The 25,116-nt window shown below is 45.6% G+C and overlaps 2 protein-coding genes across 2 annotated transcripts; one reads left to right on the forward strand and one right to left on the reverse strand.

Annotated features, from left to right (window-relative positions):
• Positions 1–253: 253 nt before the first annotated feature.
• On the forward strand, positions 254–13,341 carry LOC111156525 (sirtuin 4). The gene is made up of 5 exons (XM_022517478.1): positions 254–277; positions 2,690–3,187; positions 6,143–6,437; positions 6,533–6,743; positions 10,529–13,341. Exons 2-4 carry the CDS (start codon positions 2,691–2,693, stop codon positions 6,683–6,685), a joined length of 945 nt encoding a protein of 314 aa, XP_022373186.1. The 5' UTR covers positions 254–277; position 2,690; the 3' UTR covers positions 6,686–6,743; positions 10,529–13,341.
• A 1,987-nt stretch (positions 13,342–15,328) lies between these two features.
• On the reverse strand, positions 15,329–22,078 carry LOC111156318 (phospholipase A2 group IB). The gene is made up of 4 exons (XM_022517083.1): positions 22,019–22,078; positions 18,834–18,993; positions 18,194–18,321; positions 15,329–15,540 (listed from the first exon to the last, which is right to left on the reverse strand). The coding sequence occupies exons 1-4, from the start codon at positions 22,050–22,052 to the stop codon at positions 15,416–15,418; spliced, it is 447 nt and encodes a 148-aa protein (XP_022372791.1). The 5' UTR covers positions 22,053–22,078; the 3' UTR covers positions 15,329–15,415.
• Between the last annotated feature and the right edge of the window lie 3,038 nt (positions 22,079–25,116).

Raw genomic sequence — 25,116 nt, forward strand, 5'->3', positions numbered from 1 at the left:
AGCACTCCGGTGTGGAAACTCGAACCATTTCTATCAAAGGGACACTGTGTTATTTTAGAAGACCGCGGCCCATCTCCAAGGTTCAAAACCTCTGACCCTGAACCGCAGACAGGTGGCGCTACTAGACAATCTGGGCCTCTTAACTGTGAAGCCCAGAGGATTGTGGGACTTGTAGTTTTTATGCAGCATTTCCTCTTCATGAACTACATTTCCCCAAATGCAAAAGTAGCCAGTCAGTTGCATAGTCAGTCGTAAAGTGTCGTTTAAGCTGTGAGAGGTGAGTGTGTTCTGGGTGAGCTTCGGGTTTCTTGAAGGGGTTTGTTGTAAGGGGTACTGTATTAACTCTTTGTCCTTTGGTGGAACCTGGCAGGGAGCTGCGGTTCTAATAGAGCGTGTTTTCAGAGGGGTTTCCCCAGCCCTTTGGTCTCAGGAATCCAGACCAGATTTGTTTAGCCGTTCACGTGTTGCTGTGGAATGTCTAGAGAAATCAGGGTCCTGAACCTGGATCTGAAAAGCCAGGCATAAGATAATGTTTACAGGGACGCCTGGGTGGCTCAGTGGGTTAAGCCGCTGCCTTCGGCTCAGGTCATGATTCCAGCGTCTTGGGATCGAGTCCCACATCGGGCTTCTTGCTCACCAGGGAGCCTGCTTCTCCCTCTGCCTCTGCTTGTGCTCACTCTCGAGCGCGCTCTCTCTCTCTCTCTCTGACAAATAAATAAATAAAATCTTAAAAAAAAAAAAAAGATAATGTTTACATACGGGGTGCGATCACTAGAGAATTTCTGCATTATGTTAAATAATATGTTAAAACCTTGTTTTTACAGCTAGAAAGTTGGGGTAGAATGTCGTGCCAGACCTCACTATTCTGCTGTGTCCCACTAGCGAGCGGTGTTTGCGATTGAGGGTAAACTAATAGAATATGGGAGAGAGAGAATAAAAGATGTGCATGTGCTTAGTTACATTAATAAATAAAAAGCCATAAAAAGCTAAGTCTGAAATGTCTGAGCTACGACTTCAACACCTAGCAAACTAGAATTCAGGTGCACTCTTTGTTATTATTTTTTTTTTAACAGAGAGAGGGACAGCGAGAGGAGGAACACAGCAGGGGGAGTGGGAGAGGGAAAGCAGGCTTCTTGCTGAGCAGGGAGCGGAGGTGGGGCTCGATCCCATGACCTTGAGATCATGACTGGAGTGGAAGGCAGACGCCCAACGACTGAGCCACCCAGGCACCTCTGAAATGTGCTCTTTAGTTTGTGAAGAAATACTTATTTAGAAAATGGGAAGTAGGTTTATGGAACACACGGTCTCCCAAGGGATGTTAGTAACAAATTATAAAGGTAGTCCTCCAATGGAGACTCTTTAGATGTAGTCTAGATGGAATAACAATGAGCTATTAAGGGATTTAAAAAATATATTGGGAGTAGGCCATTAATATTTTGAAATCTATAAGAAATTTTTTAAAAAAGATTTTTATCTACTTGACAAAGACGATAAGCGAGCGAGCGAGAGAGCGAGCACATGAGCAGGGGCAGAGGGAGAGGGAGAAACGGATTCCCCTGCTAAGCAGTGAGTCCAACCCACAGCTCCATCCCAGGACGCTGGGATCATGATCTGAGCCAAAGGCAGATGCTTAACTGAGGCACTAAGGAACCCCTTATAAGAAATTTATTTCTAAATCATTTTATTTATTTATTTATTTATTTGACAGAGATCACAAGTAGGCAGAGAGGTAGGCAGAGACGGCGGGGGGTGGGGTGGGTGGGCAGGGGGAGCAGGCTTCTTGCTGAGCAGAGAGCCTGGATGTGGGGTTCGATCCCCAGGACCCTAGGATCGTGACCTGAGCTGAAGGCAGAGTCTTTAACCCATTTAGCCACCCAGGTGCCCCGAAATACTAAGGTTCTGATACATTCTTCCTTCTAGTCCCTGGCAACTACTAATTTACTTACTGTCTCTATATATTTGTGTATTTTGGACAAGTTATATAAATGGAATCGTTCGGTATTTGTCCTTTTTGGCTGACTTCTTATACTTAGCATAATGTTTTTAATGTTTATCCATGTTGTAACATATATCAGAACTTCATGCGTGGGGTGCCTGGGTGGTTCAGTCAGTTAAGCCTTGGCCTTTGGCCCAGATCATGATCCCAGGAACCTGGGATCGAGTCCCGTTTTGGGCTCCATGCATATCACAGAGCCTGCTTCTCCCTCTCCCTCTGCCCACTGCTCCCCCTGCTTGTGCTCGCTCTCTCCCTGTCAAATAAATAAATAAAATCTTAAAAAAAAAAAAAGAACTTGATGCTTATAGGTAAATAACATTTCATTGAATAGATATGCCCCATTTTGTTTATTCATTCATTGGTTGATGGTTGCTTCAGTTTTTGTAGTTGTTTTTGTTTGTTTGTTTTGGGTTTTTTGGTTGCTTTTCTTTTTATTTATTTATTTTTTATTTTAATTTTATTTTTTTAAAAGATTTTATTTATTTATTTGAGAGAGAAAGAGAGCATGAGAGTAGAGAGGTCAGCAGGAGAAGCAGACTCCCCGCCGAGCAAGGAGCCCGATGTGGGACTTGATCCTGGGACTCCAGGATCATGACCTGAGCCGAAGGCAGTTGCTTAACCAACTGAGCCACCCAGGCGCCCGCTTTTCTTTTTTAAAACCCGGTTTCTCACATCAGGTTTTTTTCTCTCTAGAATGAGGATGAGTTTTGGGTTGACTTTCAGGGCAGCAAAAAGCCGCTGGATGGTGAACGTCAGCCGGCAGTGCTCACATGGGTCTGTTGGGTTATTTGTGCCACCAAGTCCTCCTCTGGACCCTGAGAAGGTCAAAGAGTTACAGCGCTTCATCACTCTTTCCAAGAGACTCCTAGTGATGACCGGGGCAGGAATCTCCACCGAGTCGGGGATCCCAGACTACAGGTCAGAAAAGGTGGGACTCTACGCCCGCACTGACAAGAAACCCATTCAGCACGGGGATTTTCTACGGAGTGCTCCAATCCGCCAGCGGTACTGGGCGAGAAACTTTGTAGGCTGGCCTCGGTTCTCCTCCCTCCAGCCTAACCCTGCACATTGGGCTTTGAGCAATTGGGAGAGACTTGGAAAGCTGTACTGGTTGGTGACCCAAAATGTGGATGCCTTGCACACGAAAGCAGGGAGTCAGCGCCTGACAGAACTCCACGGATGCATGCACAGGTGCAGGAAGTTCCAAATAGTTTGAATGCAGCAATGTGTGCTCCATAAGAGCAGAGACCTTGGCTATCTTGATCGCTGTGGTTTTCATTAGGCTTTGAGAAAAGGATTTGGAGCAAACTGTTTATTTTGGAGTCGATCCCAGCAAACTCACAGAGGAACAGACTCAGTGGGGAAATGAAACAGGGTAGGCAAGAAAAGCCAAGAAAAGGGCAAATTAAGGAATGGGTTGCTGCTTTGGGGAACTGAGCCTCAATCCTTTGAGGAACCCTCTGTCAAGAGCATGCTTCAGAATTGTCTCACTGAAAGTCAAGGAAGCTGGGGCATTTGTCCATCATGTCCCATCCCTCATTGGTTGTGGGTCAGTTTAGGGGAATTAAGTCCCTAACACTGACTCTTCAACTCTGGAGGAGGCTTCCTTGGCCAGTGAACACCCTAAGAGAGATGCAGGAAGTTACTTACAGGGGAACTGTGTGCAAGTGGCCTATAGGGTGTCTTGCGGGGACTATGAGCAAAGTGCCAACAACATAGGCTATAAGCCAGTAGATCTCTGGTGCCTAGACACACAGAACACAATACAGCCTGGCATATAGTCAGAACCCAGTAAATACTGATGGAAGGAAGACATGTAGCCCTGGCAATAACTTGAAGCTAATTGGAAACCATTTCCTTATTTTTAAGCCCCAGAGATCTTGCCAATCATAAAATATTTATTGGGCGCCCACAACATGTCATGTGCTACTTGGTGGTAGGGAGGAGTCAAAGCCAACGTATAAAACATGGTCTACTTTATATACGAGAACTTTGTGATCTTTTTGGGGAGGGGGGAAGGAACCAAAAATAACATGTTTAACAAATAACTCCACACAATTGTTAAATTATGTGGTCCTTGATAGGCATGTTTTGTAAGTTCAGAGAAACATTTAGGAAAGCTTGGAGTAACTGGTCATGCTTTTATGGGAAAGATGGGGCTTAAGCCTAGCTCAGTTCTAACTAGGCAAAAGAAGGGAGAGGGCTTTCTAAATGAAGAGGACTTGCAGAGCCCAGAGGAGTCTGGCTTGGCCTATGTGGAGAGTTACTATGAAATCAGATTGTCTGGGAAGGCTAGACTCAAATCATGGGTGCGTCTGAAAATAGTGCAGTGCAATTTGGGTCTGTCGTGAGAGACCAAAGGGGAATATTAGTGGTTTCTGAGCAAGAAAGCAGTATGATAAAAATAGCATTTGAGGAAAGCCACACAGAATTAGAAAGAGTGACTCAGGGAGGTCAGCCCAAGGGACCTGTAACCAGGTAGTATCAGGGGAACTCGAGAGCTAATGATGGCCATGAGTCCATTAAAACTTTCTTTGCATGATAAAAATTTCAAATGTCCCTAAAAGGAAAGTAGCATAATGAACTCCCATGTACCATCACTCAGATATAAAGATTTTATCATGTCTACTTTACCCTCTCTCTCCTTGTCTCTTAAAATGTTTTAAAACAAATCCAAGACTTCTTGTCATTTCATAGGGGGCCTTTAGTTGTTTTTTAAAGATTTATTTATTTATTTGAGGGAGTGTGTGTGTGTGCACACAAGTTGGGGGCGGGAGAGGGAGAAAATCTCAAGCAGACTTCCTCCTGAGCGTGGAGCCCAACATGGTGCTTGATATCACAACCCTGAGATCATGACCCGAGCCGAAACCAAGAGTCAGATGCTAAACTGACTACATCATCCAGGCACCCCTTTTTTTTTTTTTTTTTAAAGATTGTATTTTTTTACATAATCTCTGTACCCAAGGTGGGGCTTGAACTCAGAACCCTGAGACCAAGAATCACATGCTCCACCAACTGAGCCAGCCAGGTGCCCCTCATAGGGGGCCTTTTAAGTAAAATAATCAACATAATCTGAAGGCTGACTAGATAAAAAGGAGCAAAATGAGTAACAAGTTTTTCCAAGGGTTCCCGCCCAAGTAACTGGAGAAAGGACAGTGCTGGAGAAGTTGGGGAAGGGTGGGTGAAGACAGAGGTAAGCTGGACAGGACAGTCAAGATGACTTGGAGTTTGGGAGAGAGGCCAGGAGTGGAGTCCTGTACGGGGAGAGGATCGTCAGCACAGAGGCATCGTGGCAGTGAAAATGGAGAGTCCCCAGAGTGGAGAAGGTAGAAGAAAACTGGCTGGAAGATTGAGGAGTAGAGAAGAAACCAACTAAACCGCCTTTTGTTTTTTCTTTTAGCAGCTATTTAGGGAATGCCCACTGTCTGTAGGCACCGTTCTAGTGGTGGGCATAGCACAGTGGTCAAAGGACTCAATGTTCTTGCTCTCGTGGAGCTCATGATTAGAGACGTAAGAGGAGAAAGAGAAGGGGTGCCTGGGTAGTTCAGTGGGTTAAGCCTCTGCCTTTGGCTCAGGTCATGATCTCAGGGTCCTGGGATTGAGCTCCGCATCAGGCTCTGCTCAGCAGGGAGCCTGCTTCCCCCTCTCTCTCTGCCTGCCTCTCTGCCTACTTACGATCTCTCTGTCAAATAAATAAATAAAATCTAAAAAAAAAAAAGGGGGGGTGAGAAACAGAAGACACTGGGTAAAGACACCAGGAGGAAGAGTGTTTTTTAAAGAGACTGTGATAGACAGCGACCATCACCCCAGAGGAGGAGAGAGAGGGTAGGGAAAAGCATGGGTGTGGGCACTAAGGAAGTCATCTGCAGTTGTGCTAAGGATATAAAAATGAGCCAACAGGGTAAGCAAGGAGTCTAAGTAAGGAAAACAGATGTACACTCCTTGTTCTGTGGGTTGGCAGTAGAAGGAAAGTGAGAAATGGTGGTACTTAGAGGTCATGAGAAGGTATTCCTAACATGGAGAAAAGATTCCATGTTGGGAATGGCAAGCGCTGTTGGAGGACTTAAAAATGGTTGGAGATGAGACATCTTTGGCAGCTTCCTTCCTTCTCGGAACCAACCATTGAGTCAGCTTCTTTGGTTTCAGGGTCCTTTGCTTGGACTGCGGTGAAAAGATTACCCGCAGAGCGTTGCAGGAGCGTTTTGAAGCCCTGAACCCCACCTGGAGTGCTGAGGCCCATGGCCTGGCTCCTGATGGCGACGTCTTTCTCACAGAGGAGCAGGTGCAGAGCTTTCAGGTCCCGTCCTGCGCTCGATGTGGAGGTCCCCTGAAACCAGACGTCGTTTTCTTCGGGGACACGGTGAACCCTGACAAGGTTGACTTTGTGCGCAGGCGTGTAAAAGAAGCCGACTCCCTCTTGGTGGTGGGATCGTCCTTGCAGGTATCTGACTTGGGATGGAGATCTCCGGAGAGGATCCCTATTTGGTTTATTTCTTCCTGCATCGAGAGTTCTCACCTGTGTCTTCTTGTTGTAAGGTGTACTCCGGCTACAGGTTTATCCTCACTGCCCGAGAGAAGAAGCTTCCAATCGCGATACTTAACATTGGGCCCACACGGTCGGACGACTTGGCATGTCTGAAACTGGATTCTCCCTGTGGAGAGTTGCTGCCTTTGATAGACCCACATTGACCAGAGCCTGATGCTCCTGAGCCAGAAACAGACTTTCACTGTAATCCTGCTATTAAAGGTAAATGCTTTCTTAGATAACAGTTTCTAGTTCCCATTCAACTGAGAGCACTAACAAAATACAGAAAGTTCTAGGCTTTTTTTTTTTAAGATTTTATTTATTTATTTGACAGACAGAAATTACAAGTAGACAGAGAGGCAGACAGAGAGAGAGGAGGAAGCAGGCTTCCTGCTGAGCAGAGAGCCCGATGCGGAGCTCGATCCCAGAACCCTGAGATCATGACCTGAGCTGAAGGCTTTAACCCACTGAGCCACCCAGGTGCCCCTAGGCTTTTTTTTTTTTTAAGATTTTATTTATTCATTTGACAGACAGAGATCACAAGTAGGCAGAGAGGCAGGTAGAGAAGAGGGGGGGAAGCAGGCTCCCCACTGAGCAGAGAACCCGATCCCAGGACCCTGAGATCATGACCCAAGCTGAAGGCAGAGGCTTAACCCACTGAGCCACCCAGGCGCCCTTATTTACTTATTTTAGAGAGAGAAAAAGTATGAGCCAGGGTGGGGGGCAAAGGGAGGAGGAGAGAGAGAAAAGCAGACTCTCCACTGAGCGTGGGTGGAGCCCCACTCCCAGTTCAGTCCCTTGGCCCTGAGATCCTGACCTGAGCCAAAATCAAGAGTTGGTCGCTGAACCAACTGAGCCCCCTGTGCGCCCCTTAATTAAAACTAATTGTTTTAATGTGCATTGAGCTATAGTGTTTGAAAGACTATGATTTTTAGTTCTGTGTATGTGCTATCTGTTTCTATCTAATCCATCTAATTACTTAATTAGAGGGAGAGAGAATCTTAAGCAGGCTCTACGCCCAGCTCCAGCAGAGGAAGGGCTCAATCTCACAGCTCCGAGATCATGACCTGAGCTGAAATCAAGAGTTGGATGCTTAACTGACTGAGCCACCCAGATAATTTCAAAATCTGCCATTGCTTTCTTTCCCCCGTTTTAAAAAGATAACAGCTTTATTGAGACATAATTCATGTACCATAAAGTTCACTCTTTCGAAGTTGTCTTACAGTACATTCACAAAGTTGTACATTACTCCCCACTGTCTAATTCCAGAATATCATCATCCCAAGAAGAAACACTGTACCCATTAGCAGTCACTCCCCATTCCCAACCCCACCACCATTCCCCAGTCCCTGGCAACATCTAATCTATTTCAGCCTGTTCTCGACATTTCATATAATCTGTGGCCTTTTGTGTCTGGCTTCTCCATGTGGCATAACAGTTTAAAGATTCATCCATATTGTAGCATGTACTTCATATCCATTTTAATCTATGAGTACAACCACTTAAGCTTTGTTGAGATATAGTTCACAAACCATACAGTTTACTCATTTAATCTGTACACTTCAATATTGCTAGAGAAGTACAATCACTTAAAAAAAAAAGACTTTGGGACGCCTGGGTGGCTCAGTAGGTTAAGAAGCTGCCTTTGGGGACGCCTGGGTGGCTCAGTTGGTTAAGCAGCTGCCTTCGGCTCAGGTCATGATCCCAGCGTCCTGGGATCGAGTCCCACATCGGGCTCCTTGCTCGTCAGGGAGCCTGCTTCTCCCTCTGCCTCTGCCTGCCATTCTGTCTGCCTGTGCTCGCTCGCTCTCCCTCTCTCTCTCTGACAAATAAATAAAATCTTTAAAAAAAAAAAAAAAAAAAAGCTGCCTTTGGCTTGGGTCATGATCCTGGGGGGTCCTCGGATTGAATCCCTTGTTGGGCTTCTTGCTCAGCGAGGAGTCCGCGTCTCTCTCTGCCTGCCACTCCCCCTGCTTGCGTGCTCTTGCTCTCTTTCACAAATAAATAAAATCTTTTTTTTAAGATTTTATTTATTTATTTGACAGAGAGAGAGAGAGATCACAAGTAGGCAGAGAGGCAGGCAGAGAGAGGGGGGAAGCAGGCTCCCTGCTGAGCAGAGAGCCCGATGCGGGGCTCGATCCCAGGACTCTGAGATCATGACCTGAGCCGAAGGCAGAGGCTTAACCCACTGAGCCACCCAGGCGCCCCACAAATAAATAAAATCATTAAAAGGAAAAAGAAGACTTTAATTTTTGGAGTAGTTTTAGGTTCACAGCCAAGTTGAGCAGAAAGTACAGAGAATCCAACATGCCCCTTTGCCCTGGGCACTTACACAGTATTTATCATTCACCTACTGACATCTTGGTTGTTTCCAAGTGTTTGGCAATTATGAATTAAGTTGCTGGGTATAAGTTTTCAACTCATTCGGGTAAATACCAAGAAGCAAGATTGCTGAATCGTATGATAAATGTTTAGTTTTGTATGCAGCTGCCAACTGCCTTCCAAACTGGCTGCCCCATTTTGCGTTCCCACCAATGAATGAGCGTTCCTATGTAAGCACTTTACAAAAACGATTTTAACTGAAGTATACTATACATACAGAGAAGAGCATGTATTATAAGTAGACAGCTTGATGAAGACATATAGCATCTAGATCAAGGAACAGAACACTACTGGCCCCAAAGAAGCCCCCTTGGCATACAAACTTTTTAAAGTAGTAGCCTCCAACCCCCAACCCCAATATGGGGCTTGAACCCACAAGCCTGAGATCAAGACCTGAGCCCAGATCAATAGCTGGAAGCTCAACCGACTGAACCACCCACGCGCCCCAACACACACTTTTTTTTTTTTTTTAAGATTTTTACTTTATTTATTTGACAGACAGAGATCACAAGTAGGCAGAGAGGCAGGTAGAGAGAGAGGAGGAAGCAGGGTCCCCGCCAAGCAGAGAGTCCAATGCCGGGCTTGATCCCAGGGCCCTGGGATCATGCCTGAGCCAAAGGCACAGGCTTTAACCCACTGAGCCACCCAGGCACCACCCCCCCCCTTTTTAAAAGATTTTATTTATTCACTTGAGAGGGCGGGAGAGAGAGCACAAGCAGGCAGAGAGGCAGAGGGAGAGGGAGAAGCAGACTCCCTGCTAAGCTGGGAGCTAGATGTGGGGCTCAATCCCAAGACCTGGAGATTGTGACCTGAACTGAAGGCAGATGCTTAGCCATCTGAGCCACCTGGGTGCACCCCCCCCCCGACAACTGCCAGCTTTTTAATACATTTTTTTAAACTAGGTTCTTCTTCTTCTTCTTTTTTTTTTTTTTTTAAAGATTTTATTTATTTATTTGACAGAGACAGAAATCACAAGTAGGCAGAGAGGCAGGCGGGACTCCCTGCTGAGCAGAGAGCCCGATGCAGGGCTTGATCCTAGGACCCTGGGATCATGACCTGAGCTGAAGGTGGAGGCTTAACCCACTGAGCCACCCAGGGGCCCCTAAACTAGGTTCTTATACCAGAATACTACATATTTATTGTAGAACATCAAGATGATACAGATAAGGGATGCCTGGGTGGCTCAGTTGGTTAAGTGGCTGCCTTTAGCTCGGTTGTGGTCTTAGGGTCCAGGGATTTGAGTCCTGCATCCCGCTCCTTTCTCAGCAGGGAGTCTATTTCTCACTCTGTCTGCCACTCCCCCTGCTGCACTCTCTCTTTAATAAATAAAATCTTTAAAAAAAAATGACACAATTAAGTAAAAAGAATATAATACAAATTACCCATTATCCCATCACCAAGATAACCAAAGTTTAACATTCTGGTATAACCAAATCTTTTTTTACAAAAATCGAATCAAGGTTGTTCATGTTTTATCATATCCTGTTTTCACTTAACTAGATGTGGTGGCCATCTTTACACGCCCTAGATGCTGTGTTTTTTTTGAATGGTAGGCTGATGTTCACAACCATTACCCCCACTCACTCTCGGCTTATTCAGCATTAACTTGTTTCCTTTCTTTTCAGATCCGTGGTAAGGATTCCTCCCTTCTTCCTCTACCTAATCAAAGCTCACTGGATGCAGCCTGTAGAGGGCAGCAAACCGACATCTTTCTCCAGCCCCTCTCTGAACTGGGCAAGTTTGAGTGTGACCGATGAGATTTGACCCTTAAGAAAGATTTTTCAAAGCAGTGGCTGCTCTGGGTAGGGAAAACTGCCCTCACTTGCTTTTTATCTCACCAGGCGGAAGAAACAGCTTGGGAAATAATGTAGGCCAGAACAGTCTCTGGAGTGCTAGCTAACCCAGGAATCTCACTGAGGTGGGGGGTGAGGGGAGAAGAAAATGACTTCATTTATAATTACAAATGGTTAAGTGTCTCTAACTGAAACATTCTGATATATTTTTTTAAGATGAGTAATGGTATGAGTGAATTTTTTATGAACGAAGGAATAAAGGAATCATATTTTTAATAGCACACTTAGGTATGTGGGCTTTAGGTTTATATTTTTTTAATCAGCTAAAAGAGAATGGGCTTTATGACACAGTTCTCTGAGGATTTCTGCTGGATTTCAGCTGCCAGAATGAGACATTTGCCTTGAACCTGGTCTGTAGAGAGGAAACATGTGGGCTCTTAAACTGATTTGTTTCTGCCAAGTAAGGCAGCAAGCCTGTACAAGGCTAAAGCTTTCAGCACAATCTCAAAGTAAAAAAAATAAAAAAGTAAAGCGGATGAAAGAGTCACAGCCTTTTCTAGCTAGTCTTTTGTCTAAAATTAGGGCAAGGAATACATGTTCATCTTGCACCTGCCTAGGAAGTAAATTTTAGTTAACGGATAATCCAGGATCTTGAAACCAACAGAGTTCTTTTCATCTGCACAACTGTATGTTTTCCCATAGCCGCTAATTCTGAAGAGGTGTACGGTTGTTGTAAATCTCATTTCAGCTTTTTTGCAGAGGATCCTAAGGTGCTTTGAATCAGATTTGCTCAGTTACCAAAAGTCAGTACCAATAATTGTATTCAGATCTGGGTCTTTCAGATCTCAAGCTATTCTCATCCCCAAATTTCATCAGGGGTTACTATATCAGTTACAGATACTATATTAAGGTACTAAGGCGACAATCTCTTGGCTTCAAGTGGCTCACAGAAAATGTGCTATTTCCCCATCCTTACTCTCTACCACAGAATGTCACAGATTCATGCATGAGATGAGACAGAATGGGAGCAAATTAAATGCATCCCCCTCATTTTATTTTGGGGGAAACTAAGATCCAGACTTACTGAAGGCCATACAACATAGTTTCAGAGCCAGGACTAGAATCCAAGACTTTCCTCCCAGTTCTTTTCTTTTTGAACAACTGCTTCCTATTTGTCTGAGGCTTATGCTTAGAAAGAAGCCTGAATTAGAAGCCAGCAGTACAACTGGCCAAGGAGACCAGGAATGGTTAAGCTGCAGCAGGCCCTGGAGAGCAGGTTAGGTTGCCAGGGAGGGAGGCAGGCTCTACCACCTAATGCTGGCATGATTCATGAAACCAAGTCTTCAGGACCTCAGGAATGTTCATTTTGTTCATAGTTCCTCCTGAGGTGGAATTCCTCCCCCAAAATTTGTCCCAAGACAAACTCTGCAAAGATCTCACATCTCCTCACTTTACATCTTTTGCTTTTTACCAGCATGGCAGTTCCTAACCCACTATAAGTGTCCTCTGTTGGAATAACAAACTGACTAGTGGGCGCCATCAATGTGTCACTGCCCCGGTTACAGCCTTCCAGCTGCGTGTAGCTTTGGGCATGACCCTCCTCAATTGCTTATATGGCTCTGCTCTGCTATCACAGTTTTAGTAAGTAGAAGTCACAAAGGCAAACAAGTACATGACACTCAAAACCAATTTCCCACTAACTTATATTCCTTCTTTTATACTGTCATAAATTATCTGTCTTTTAGCTCTCCCTTAAATAATAACATTTATTGAGCACACTATATCCCAAACACTATGCAAAGTATTTCACAACACATTATCAGCTCACTTGATGAGTTAACCCAGTAAGAAATGCTTGGCCATGCGTAAGGGTCAGTCTTCAGCCAGTGAATGCCAAACTTTTCCTGAGAGGATCCATTAAGGACCAATAGGAAATTCAACACTCCTAGGTAGGGTACTAACTGTCCCAGATTGCCCAGTACTGAGGGGGTTTCCTGGGTTGCAGGACTTTCAGTGCTAAAATCAGGATGAACTGGTTACCCTGCTCCTAGGAATGGGGTATTAGTTATCAGTTAATTGAAATAGTTAATTCCAGATATATTATCCTTCTTGGGATTCCAGATGGTGCTCAGATCCAGATTTTTTATTTAATCTTTATGTCACTAAACAGATAAATTCCACTTTGTGAAAGGGAGGGGGGAGTTAATCTCGTCCAAGAAAGGAGAGAGAGTGAGTGTGTGTGTGTTTCCTCTATTAGAAAAGGGATATAGCACAAATTGAAACTCTTAGGATATAGACAGACCTGGATTTCCATCCCTGTCTTGCTACTTACTAGTTATGTGAATTTGGGCAAATGATTAATCTTCAGTCTCTTTGGATGAGGATACCAGTAGCTACCTAACTGGGTTGTTAGGAAGATTAAGAAAGGTAGGGATGCATCTGAAACTCCCAGCACAGTGCCTGGCACACAGTAAGCAAATGTCAGCCATAACCACTTGGCTAAAACTCTGTCCTCTACTGAATACTTCAACTAGACTCGCATGGGTCTTTTCCAGAGCTACATTCCTTTTTGTGTATCTGTCGTTTTTTCAGAAGATTACAAAAGCCAAGTCTTACCTGATAGAATAAAGCCTTTCTAAAGAAAATAAAGAGTATCCTTGCCTCTCCTTCCCCTTGGGAAAATAGTTATTTATGGAACATTTACTATAGAACAAGCAATGTAGGAAGCATTTTACAAGGTGTTGGCTCACCTAATTCCCACAACCCTATGATCTGCACACTATTATTTCTTTTGAAAGATGAAGATCCTGAAGCTTGGAGATTTTATGTGACTAGCTCAAGGTCACCTGGAGTGACCTGGCCAGTAACCAAAGCCAGTCCGTCCAGTTCTGAACTCCCTTTCTTTAATGATCTATAGAAGCCCGGTGAGGTGACTGCGCAACTGCACTTTGGGAGCGAAAAAGGACAAGACTCAAGAAACCTCTTGAGGTGACCCCAACTAGGTCCTGAGCGATGAACAGGCAAGCACCAGGCGGGAAAAGGGGGAGCATTCCAACCGGAGGTCAGAGCTGCAAATCCCTTCACATTCTGTTTCCCCTCTTCGAAAATGGGGACTTTAGGTGCAGAAGCCCATGGCTCGCCCAACATCCATTCGCCTCTCTCCTCGCGCCAGTTTGGCTCCCCGCACCCTAGCTTCCCGGTCGCCTCGTCCCTTTCCGGGATGGGAGCCCTGGAGCAGCTCCCCACCGGAAACCGTTATGGGGCTGGGGACGAAGGGGCGCGTGTGGGGCCGACACACCCACAGGCACGCGCACCGCAGGAAGGTGGACCCCAACGTCATACCTACGTGAGCTCGCTCTTTTCTCACACTCGGCCCGCCCACTCTTTCCTTCCCGCCGGATTCTGACCACGGAGAACAGCGCACCGAGGACCCAGGAAGCCGCGCAAGGAGCCGTCGCCGCCACCTCACTCTGACGTGGGCTGGAGCAACCGTCACCAACCACTGCGCCTGCGCCGGCTCGCGCCCACGCGCGAGGGGGCGGGGTCAGAGCCTGGACGGTGCGGAGGTGGGTCGGGGGCTGGGCCGCTTTTCCCAAGTGTAAGGGGAAAAAAAAGGAGGAACCGGGTACCACGTGTCCAAAAGATACCCAATCACATTTCCTATTCTGAAATCCCTGCGGGCAAGGAAATGCCGGGGTTGGGCTCGGGATCACGTGATCTTAAAAGGTAAATATAGCCACGTGGTTTTTCCTCGACTGCCGCAAACCTTGGCGCCAAGACTTGTCTTCGCTGAACAATAATTATTCAATGAGCGTGTGAGATGTGCTAAGCACTGTGAAGACGCTGTGGCTGCTGGGATGTAATCGCTACTTCAGAATACTCACAATTAAGTTTATTCATTTAAATCTCTGCCACTGTACTAGGGTTTCCCATATTCCATTTCCTTTAATAAGCACCCAGCAGATGCTCATTGAAAGATTGTTAAAGGGGAGAGGCTGGGTGGCTCAGTCGGTTAAGCATCTGTCTTTGGCGGGGGTCCTGGGATGGAGCCCCATATAGGGCCCTCTGCTCCGCAGGGAGCCTGCTTCTCCCTCTCCTATGCTTGCTCCCCCTGCTTGTGCTTTCTCTTGCTCTCTGTCAGATGAATGAATAAAATCTTACCCCAAAAAATGATTTTTTAAAAAAGATTTTATTTATTTATTTGACAAAGCGAGATCACAAGTAGGCAGAGAGGCAGGCAGAGAGAGAGAGAAAGAAGCAGGCTCCCTGACAAGCAGAGAGCCCAATGCAGAACTCCAACCCAGGACCTGAGCCAAAGGCAGAGGCTTAACCCACTGAGCCACCCAGGCGCCCAAAAAAAAGATTGTTAAAGGGATTTTTTGTCTCTCTCCCCCAGCCCTGGGGATAAGGAAACAGGGGTAGGATATATTACTTCAGAGGATATATTATGTAGTTCAATCTGGCACCGAGTAAATAATCAGCACTTGTTAATCATTATTCAGGACTCATGGTGTTCATTTCCTAGAAATATCCCCCAACATCAATTTCCAAGGCTAGAAGGAATGATGCTTATAAAGAACTAGGGAGAGACTTAGAGACACAGATAGAGAATAAAACAGTTTCCAAACGGAGGCCTTTCATCAAAGTGCTTTATTAGAGGACACAGGCTAAGGTGAAGACAATGAGGCATGTAGGGATGATGATTTCCAGAAGGGATACTCAACTTTTACAGTACTTCTTGGTGTCAAGGTTCTTGTGCTCCTTGTTATATGGAGCCTTTGAAAAGCAGATGGCAGCATTGCGGTCACAGTTGCAGATGAAGGCCTGACAGTCTTTGTTTTTGTCTGGAAAAGAGCAAGACGAAAGGACTGAGCCAAGGCAGATCCTGCTTTGTCCAATGTGGGTCAGGAAGAATTAACGAATAATCTGGTGGCCATTCCATTGATACAAATTTAGGGTTGACAGATTTAGCAAATAAAAATACCTGAATATCAGATAAACAATAAATGTGATGTTTGACATGTAGAATAAAAAAACTTCATTGTCCATCTGAAAGTCAAGTTGAACTGGGCAACGTGGGTTTATTTTTTTTTTAAGATGTTTATGTATTTATTTGACAGACATAGAGACAACGAGAGAGGGAACACAAGCAGGGGGAGTGAGAGAGGGAGAAGCAGGCTTCCCGCTGAGCAAAGTCTGATGCGGGGCTCAGACCCAGGACCCTGGGATCATAACCTGAGCCAAAGGTAGATGCTTAAGGACTGAGCCACCCAGGCGTCCCAGGGCAACATGTGTTTAATCTGGCAATCCCAGGTGTGATAGGTGCCTTTTGGAAAGTTCCGTCTATTTAACTTAAAATGAGCTCTTTAAAAAAAGGGGGGGGCGCTTGGGTGGCTCAGTCCCAAGCGTCTGCCTTCTGCTCAGGTCATGATCCCGGGGTCCTTGGATGGAGCCCTGCATCCGGCGCCCTGCTCTGCAGGGGGTCTGCTTCTCCCTCTCCCACTCCCTCTGCTGTGTTCCTTCTCTAGCTGTGTCTCTTTCTGTCAAATAAATAAATAAAAATAATTTTTTAAAAGAAAAGATTTTATTTGTCAGAAAGAGCACAAGCAGGGGGAGCGTCAGGCAGAGGGAAAAGCAGGCTCCCAGGGAGCCCGTTGTGGGACTCAATCCCAGGACCCTGGGATCATGACCTGAGCTGAAGGCAGATACCTAACCAACTGAACCACCCTGGCATCCCTTAAAATAAGCTCTTAAAACCCATATAGCTATAGATCTCTGATAACATAGGCAAGCAATTTATAAGCAATATGAAAAACACTAAAACATATACTCAAGGAACGAAGTATTGTACATTTCACCTTACTGAAATTTAGCAAGACAATTTCTCTATTTTATAGCACATATTTAAAAAATTATAGAATGTTCTTACAGTAGAATATTATACAGATATTTAAAATAATTAAGTACATCTATATGTAGAAATGTGTCCAAGATATTTTATTAAAGGAAAATGAAAGGTTGGGGCTCCTGGGTGACTCAGTCATTAAGTGTCTGCCTTCAGCTCAAGTCATGATCCTAGGGTCCTGAGATTGAGCCCTGCATCGGGATTCCTACTCAGTGAAAGCCTGCTTCTCCCTCTCCCACTCCCCCTGCTTCTGTCCCCTCTCTCACTGTGTCTCTCTCTGTCAAATAAATAAATAATTTTTTTTTAAAAACTGCCAATGAGTAACTGCTTATAAATGAATGAACGAATGAATGAATGAAAATGAAAGGCAATATATCCAACTCTTTGTTTTGGGAGATAAGATTATAGGCAACTTCTCCTTTCTATGATACGTTTCTGAAGAGTTTGAAATTACATTACTTTGGCCTTGTTTACTTTTTTATTTTTTATTTTATTTTTTATTTTTTTTTTAAGATTTTATTTATTTATTTGACAGAGAGATCACAAGCAGGCAGAGAGGCAGGCAGAGAGAGGAGGAAGCAGGCTCCCCGCCGAGCAGAGAGCCTGACGCGGGGCTCGATTCCAGGACTCTGAGATCATGACCTGAGCCGAAGGCAGCGGCCTAACCCACTGAGCCACCCAGGTGCCCCTTGTTTACTTTTTTAACTAAAGAAACAACAACAATAACTTTTAAAATGAATTTCAATTTTGTTAACTATAATTATGTACCTCTGCTTACATTCAATAATTTCTTTTAAAAGAGATTTCATATATTTATTTGACAGAGAGAGCACAAGCAGGGGGAGAAGGATGGTGGGATTCCTGATAATTTTTTTCTTGGCCTCCTAGATTTGAATTGTGGTTATCCCAATGTTGTATGTACAGTTTTGAAAAGTGGGACCTGTCTCTGGGTGCATAGTAGAGAGTAGTGCAAACCAGAATGCTGACCTAGCATGACAATACCCTTCACCTCTATTCTTCACAGCCGCCTCCCTGGAGGGACGTACTTCATCAGGAGCTCTGCACAACTTAGTGGTTAAGACCAGACCCTTTGATATAGAAACAACTGAGTTCAAATGCCAGCCCTACCACTTAGAAGCTGTGTGATTTGGGGCAAGTGGCTATTTTGAGTCTCAGCTTCCTCACCTGTAAAATGGGGTCATTAAAACCTATCTCATCTATACCTGGTATGTAATAAGGAACTCATAAATGGTAGTTCTGAGCTCTTTTTATGAAACAACGAAGCTGAATAGCATGGCAGTTAAGAGCAGAGACTCTGGAGTCGTATAGACCTATGTTCAAAACCAAACCACCATTTATGAGCTGTGTGCCCATTGGCAACTGGCTCAGCTTTCTGAGCCTCAGTTTTGTCACCTGTAAAATGGGTATAATAATAATACCGATCGCCTAGGGTGTTGCCAGGATTCAAGGAACACCTTGAATTCAAGGAGCACCTGGCACCAACGAAGTGATTGATAAATGGTGGCTCTCATTACTATTATTTCTTCCCCTATCTACTGAGGGGAGACAAGCCAACAAAAGATTCAACCTACCGCTGCAGGTGATCTCAGAGCCAGAGCACGAGTACGAGTAGACTTTGGTGTAGGGGTTGTCCAGGAGGAATTTACAGCTGTCCAGTTTCTTGGCTTCTGAGTAGCAGTGGTCGTGGATCTGGCAACACCTGGAGAGGGGGATGGACAGAGCTTAGGCAGGTGCAGGGAAGCAGGTCAGCCTCAGGAAAATGGAGGGATGATTAAGCTGACACGCTCCGGAAGATATTGGTCCTGTGGCTTGAAAAAACTTAAGTCCTTTGATCATGTTTATTGAAGGCGATTTAAAAATGGTCGCAGGTTTATAATACAATCATATATTATGAAGACGAGGTGAGAGTCTTAACCATTGCTGGAAGAGGACAATTGAATCGTCGCTGTGGTGTCTTGTATTATGATGTTCTGCCACTAGAGGGCAGACGCACCCGCTCCTACTTTACATCTCCACTCTGGCTTTTCCTCCCGATAGAGCATTGGATTCAGGGTCCTCTTGGAGTATGTTTGTTTATACCGCAAGAGGGGAAAATATGTTATCTTTAGCAAATATGCAAACCTCTTTTCTGTGCCTCCTCGTGAGATCTTTGGCTTGTGCCCTCCTCCCACCCCACGGGCATCCCGCTCTCCCTGCTGATCGATCACTCACTTGTCCAGCTCATCCACAGGGGTGCCAGATCCACCCAGGCCACAGTAGCAGCCGTAGTCGTTGTAATCCTTCAAGGGGTTACTCCCAGGGATCGTGCACTTGATCATGTTGCGGAACTGCCACACCGCCCGCGGGCTGATGCCCCCATCCGTCGCGGCCACTGCAAGAAGACACGTCCAGAGTTTAAATACGTCCTGATCAGCTCTGCCAGCTCCCAGGGGCCCTGCTCACTGCCTGCCGGCTTTCTGGCCCCCCACCCCGGACCACACCAGATGCCTCCTCTGGAGAGAGCTGGATGCTGGAACCTGGTAATACGAGTAGAGATTTTTTTCTTTCTGTAAAACTTCAAAAAAAAATTGTTAGAGATAAAATTGACATAACATAAAAGTTACCATTTAACCACTTAAAATGTACATTTCAGTGATTTTTAGTATATTCACAGGGTTATGGAACCATCACCACTAATTCCAGAACATTTTCATCACCCCCAAAGGAACACCCTGTACCCATTAGCAATCATTCCCCCTCTCCCCTCTGGTAACCATTAAAATGCATTCTGTCTCTATGGATTTGCCTATTCTGAACACTTCACGTAAATGGAATCATACAACATGTGGCCTTTTATGATTGGCTTCTTTCCCTTAGCAAAATATCTTTGAAGTTCATCCACATTATACTATATAACAATACTTCATTCCTTTTTGTAACTGAATAGTATTCCACTGTATGTATAGACCACATTCTGTTTATCCATTCATCACGTGATGGACATCTGGGCTTATCCGTTTGGGCTCTGATGCATAGTGCTGCTATTAACAGTTACATCTTAGTTTTTGCATGAACATATGTTTTCAGTGGAGTTCCCTTTATTTATCCAACAAATGTTTATTGAGCACCTACTATGGACCCAGTCACTGCCCTAGGAACCGGAGATACACCCAAGAGCAAATAGAAAATCTATTTGAGCTTACATCCTAGTGGAGGAGGAAAACAATAAGCAATAAATGAAATAAAGAAGAAAACCGGATATTGTGTTAGAGGGTGGAAAAATTGGAACATGGTAAAGGGAATCTAAAATGGGTTAGGTGGGGAATGGCGGGGTTGAGATGGGGCAAGAGTATAAGGGATAGTCAGGAGACCTGGGTGGTCTACCATTCTCAACAGGACAAGCTCCTTTCTGCCTCAAGGCCCGTGTACCCGTTGTTTCTTCTGCCTGGCACACTTGTCATCTCACTTTTCAAAAAACCTGGAGGATCTTGGTTTAATTGCCACTTGCTCTGGGCGCCTGGGTGGTGAAGTTGGTTAAGAGCCCGACCCTTGGTTTTGGCTCAGGTCCTCATCTCAGGGTCATGGGGTCGAGCCCTGCATCAGGCATCACACTTGTGGAGTCTGTTTGGGATTCTCTCTCCCTCTCCTCCTGCCTCTCCCCTTACTTGCTCACTCCCTCTTTCTCAAATAAATAAATGAATCTTTAAAAAAAAAAAAATGCCACCTCCTTTTTCTTGAAGACCCAAGCTGAGTGGCTCCTTTGCTATCACTTTTCTTTATGTTCATTGTCTCCTCATACCTCTAGCAGTCTGTATCTGTTTATTTAATGCCTCCCACTCACTAGAGCATAAATCCAAGGACTGGCCTCCGGGCAATTTTAATTCCCCAGGGCCTGACGCTTAGTAAGCACTCCGTAAGTATATGATGAGTTATGCGAATGAAATAATCAACACACCAATTAAAGAAACTACATGGCACATAGTAGGTGCTCAATAAATATCTAATAAATAAGGTGGGTTTTTTTTAAGTTTCCTTGTAGCACAAAGTTTGACACAGAAGACACAGGGAGCAGGACCCTTCACCTCATTTTCAGAGCCATACCCTGTGAGATATGGTGCCCTAAAGAGAAGAGGACACTATATGATTTGGGGGTCCCATTCCATCAGCCACCAGTATTATCTCTTTGCCCAGCGTCATGCCCTTTCTTCCCTTGATCTGCTGTGCGCACTGGAGCTGCTCCGTATGTTTAAACCCCGGGGCAGGGGCGCCTAGTTGGCTCAGTTATTTAAGCATCCAACTCTTGGTTTTGGCTCAGTTCATGATCTCAGGGTTTGTAGGATTGGGCCCCATGCCAGGCTCACGGTCAGGGTGGAGTCTGCTTAGGCTTCTCTCTCCCTTCACACCTCCCTGTGGTCAACTAAATAAATAAATCTTAAAAAAAAAAAAAAATTAAACCCCAGGGCAAAGGAAGGGTGACAGCTGCTCACTCTTCCCTATGAGCAGCCTCCACACCGACAGCAGACAGTAGTGGCCTGGCCACCTTGGCCCATCTCCAGACCTCCCTCCTGCCTCCCTGTTTCCTCTGTCTCTGATCCAGCCAGCTCAGCTCTTTGCACAAAGCACTTCTCACGTGTGCGCCTGTGTATGCGTGCGTGTTTGTGTGCGCGCGTGCTTGTGTGTGTCTGTTCCCTCCACAGGGAGCATGGCTTGTTCATCTATGAGTCCTCAGTCCCAACCCAGAGCCTGATACCTTGGAGCCTCTGAGATATCGGTGTGGAATGCATGAAAGACTGATGGATGAATGAGGTGAGATCTGAATCCCAATGTATCTGATTCCATTCATTCATTCATTCATTCATTCATTCATTCAATAAATGGCGCAAACAGCTCTATGCCTGCTCTCCTGGAGCGCATGCTTATGTGGGGGTGGAGAATAAAAAGGAAATGAAGTGGGACATCTAGCTAGTTCAGTTGGTCGAACATGCAGCTCTTGTTCTCAGGGTCTTGAGTTCAAACCCCATGTTAGGGATAGAGTTTACTTAAAAATAATTAATTAACTAATTAATTAAAGCTTTGAAAAGGGAAATGAATCAACAAAAACCAAGATACAAATTGCAGGCAAAGGTAGGTGCTGGGAAGATTCCATACCAGGGCTGTATGGTAGAGAGAAAGGAGAGAGGTCTCTCTTTGCTCAGGTGGGCAGATAGGCCCTTCTGAGAGCAATCTGAGTTCAGACCTAAAGGTTGAAAAGCTGGAGCTGTGGGGGGATTTAAGGGAACCCAGCACGGGTGCTGTTAAGCCTGATAGAGAGCCCTGAGTAAAGGCTCCAGGTACAGCCAGCCCTGTGAGCTGGGGCCCCCATTCCTGAAGAGTGAGATCTTAGCACTGAAGAGGTGGGACTGGGGAGACTCGCTTACCTGTGAGCAGAGCAGCCAGTACAAGGAATTTCATTTTGTTGTCAAGTTGCTGAGCAAGAGAAAGGACTAAAGCCACCTATGGCCTCCCTCTTTATACCCACACTATGTCCCCAAGATAAGGCTGTAGTGTTTGCTTTGCTTTGAACCTGCTCTGAGTTGGCCTTGACTCTGTTACAGGAATAACCTTTATCAACAAGCAAACCCTGTCAGCAAGGGATCCTTGGAAGTAGTGTATGTATTTTCATTAGCACCTTTTTTTTTTTCATTAGCACCTTTTAATGGAAGGGATTATTTCTGGAGTTTGGGAACCTCGACCCTCACCCTACCTCCTCTGCACTCAACCTAATTCTACCATTGTCTCCCCGTCTTCTCATGGGCCTGGGTCTCCATGGTGGGTCTCAGTGAATAGTCCCTACCAGTCATGCATCTCGCAGATGAGTGAACAAGTTCAGAGAGGTGAGGTAACTTGCCTGAGGTCACACAGCCAGCAAATGGCAGAGCAGGGCCTCAAACTTAGGCATGCCTGATTCTAAGGCACATGTTTTATTTTTCCCCACTCTGTTAATACCACCCCCTCTCCCATTCCCCAGCATGGGTTTGTAAGGAAACCCTGGGCTTTGGAGTTCCAAAGGCTTGGATCTGACTCATAGAATTAAAAAAAAAAGGGGGGGGTCTTCTCAAATGTTTGTATGGCATTTTTTTAGGAGAGATTCACATAGCATAAAATTAACCATTTCTTTTTTTTTTTTTTTTTGAAGATTTTATTTATTTATTTGACAGACAGAAAGAGATCACAAGTAGGCAGAGCAGCAGGCAGAGAGAGAGGGGGAAGCAGGCTCCCCGACAAGCAGAGAGCCCGATGCAGGGCTCAATCCCAGGACCCTGAGATCATGACCCGAGCCGAAGGCAGAGGCTTTAACCCACTGAGCCACCCAGGCGCCCCTAACCATTTCATTTTTAAAGCAAACAATTCAGGGGCAGCTGGCTGCCTCAGTTGAAAGAGCATATGCTCCTTGTAATCAGGGTTGTGAACTCAAGCACCATGTTAGGTATAGAGATAAATAAAAAAAAAAAAAAAAAAGAAAGAAAAATTAAAAAAAAAAGGTAAAGCGAACAACTGAAGGGCATTTATTACATTCACTGCTATGCAACCACCATCTCCAGTTCCAGAATGTTTTCACCCCCCACCCCCTGCAAAGGCAACCCCCTTCCCATTAGCAGTCATTTGCCCCAGCCTCTGGCAACGGCTAATCTGCCTTCCCTCTCTATAGATCGACCTGTTCTGGACATTTCCCGTAATATGTTCTACTTTGTAATTGGTGCTCTCCTATTGACTACTGACGTGGTCTCTGCAACAGCCCTGAGTTGGGAGGCCCTCTTGTTTTTTAAATTATTTTTAAAGATTTTATTTATTTATTTGAGAGAGAGAGTGTGCATGAGTTGGGGGGAGGGGCAAAGGGAGAAGCAGGATCCCCTGCTGAGCAGGGAACCAGACAACATGAGGTTTGATCCTCGGACCAGGAGATCATGACCTGACCCAAAGGCAGATGCTTAACGGACTGAGCCCCCGGGAGCCCCCTAGATTCACTTGGTGTTGATGACCGTGACTGTTGTGAGGATTGCAGCCAGCTACATCATCGGATGCCCCTCTGTTAGAATTTGTAATCATGATGTTTATCTCATGATTACAGTAGGGGTTGGTTAAAGGTTTGGGGGAGGAAGAGCACAGAGGTAAAGTGCCATTTTCCTCACGCCGCCATGTTTTGTTTAATTGTCTCTTGTCCTGGGTGGCATCTTGGCCACCTTCCGGGTGAGGACACGGAGGCTCAGCCTGAGGTAGAGCTGGACGTGGCCACACCCGGACATGAACCCACACCTCCCTCTTCCCGCTGAATGCCTTCCCTCCAGCCTGGCATGGTTGTGCTGTGTCTGAGTCAGTACCGCGTCCGGGGGCCTAACCCTAACCCTGTAGCCTCTGCCCAACCCTCTGGGATTCCAGCTCTTTCCACTTTTCCCTTGGGTGCGCACCCAGGCCAAAAAAGAAGAAATCCATCTGGAAGGGCTCCCCATGTGTTGTCCTGAACCAGGAGCCCCAGGAAAATTTCTTCAGCTAATGAGTAACACTGAAACAGCATTTAGTAGGTAGGTGGGGAAACTGAGGCCGAGAGGGCAAGTGATTTATTTGCTTGGCCCTGGCTCTGCCTGCATTCCGTTTGGGATCATTTCAAGTTCCTCCCACTCTTCATCTGCATCTGAGGTTTCTACGTCTGTCCAGTATGGTAGCCATTAGCCACATGTGGTTACCTAAATCCATTACAATTCAGGAACGTTAAAAATTAGTTTCTCAAGTGTTCAGCAGCTACATGTGGCCAGTGGCCGCTGTGACACACAGATACAGAATATTTCCATCGTCACGGAGGGTTCCGTCGTCACAATGCTGCTCAGGATGACAGAGACTGTCTGTCTCAGTGCCCACCAAGAGGTGTGGAGGTGGTGCTGGGAGAGCCTTTCCAGCTAACCTGGAAAGGTTAGCTCGGGACCCCACATCGGCCTGACAAATGGGTCTGCCCCTTTAGTCTCCAGAATGGTGGGGGCTGCCCAAGGAAAGGGAAGGCTTGGCCAGCAAAATGCTAACTAAGTCCCTCTTGTGTGGGTTCTCTGGGGACAGAATGAAGCAGAGGAAGAAGCACTGTTTCTTTCTTTCTTTTTTTTTAAAGATTTATTTATTTATTTATTTATTTGACAGACGGAGAGATCACAAATAGGCAGAGAGGCAGGCAGAGAGAGAGGAGGAAGCAGGCTCCCCGCGGAGCAGAGAGCCTGATGCAGGGCTCGATCCCAGGACCCTGGGATCATGACCCGAGCCGAAGGCAGAGGCTTAACCCGCTGAGCCACCCAGGCGCCCCAGAAGCACTGTTTCTATGGGGTCTGAGGAAGGAGGAGAAATCGGTGCTATGAAATCCTCTAAGGCTAATAGTGTTAGCATCTATTTCCTGAGCACTAACTCTATTCCAGGTCCCATGCTAAGAAGCTGGCATAAACCTCTGAGGTGGGTCCAATGACAAAACTCCATTTTGCAGAGAAGACTAAGACAATCG

This window comes from Enhydra lutris, unplaced genomic scaffold, assembly GCF_002288905.1.
Source record: "Enhydra lutris kenyoni isolate GAN:26980312 unplaced genomic scaffold, ASM228890v2 scaffoldscaffold46, whole genome shotgun sequence".
Lineage (NCBI taxonomy): Eukaryota > Metazoa > Chordata > Mammalia > Carnivora > Mustelidae > Enhydra > Enhydra lutris.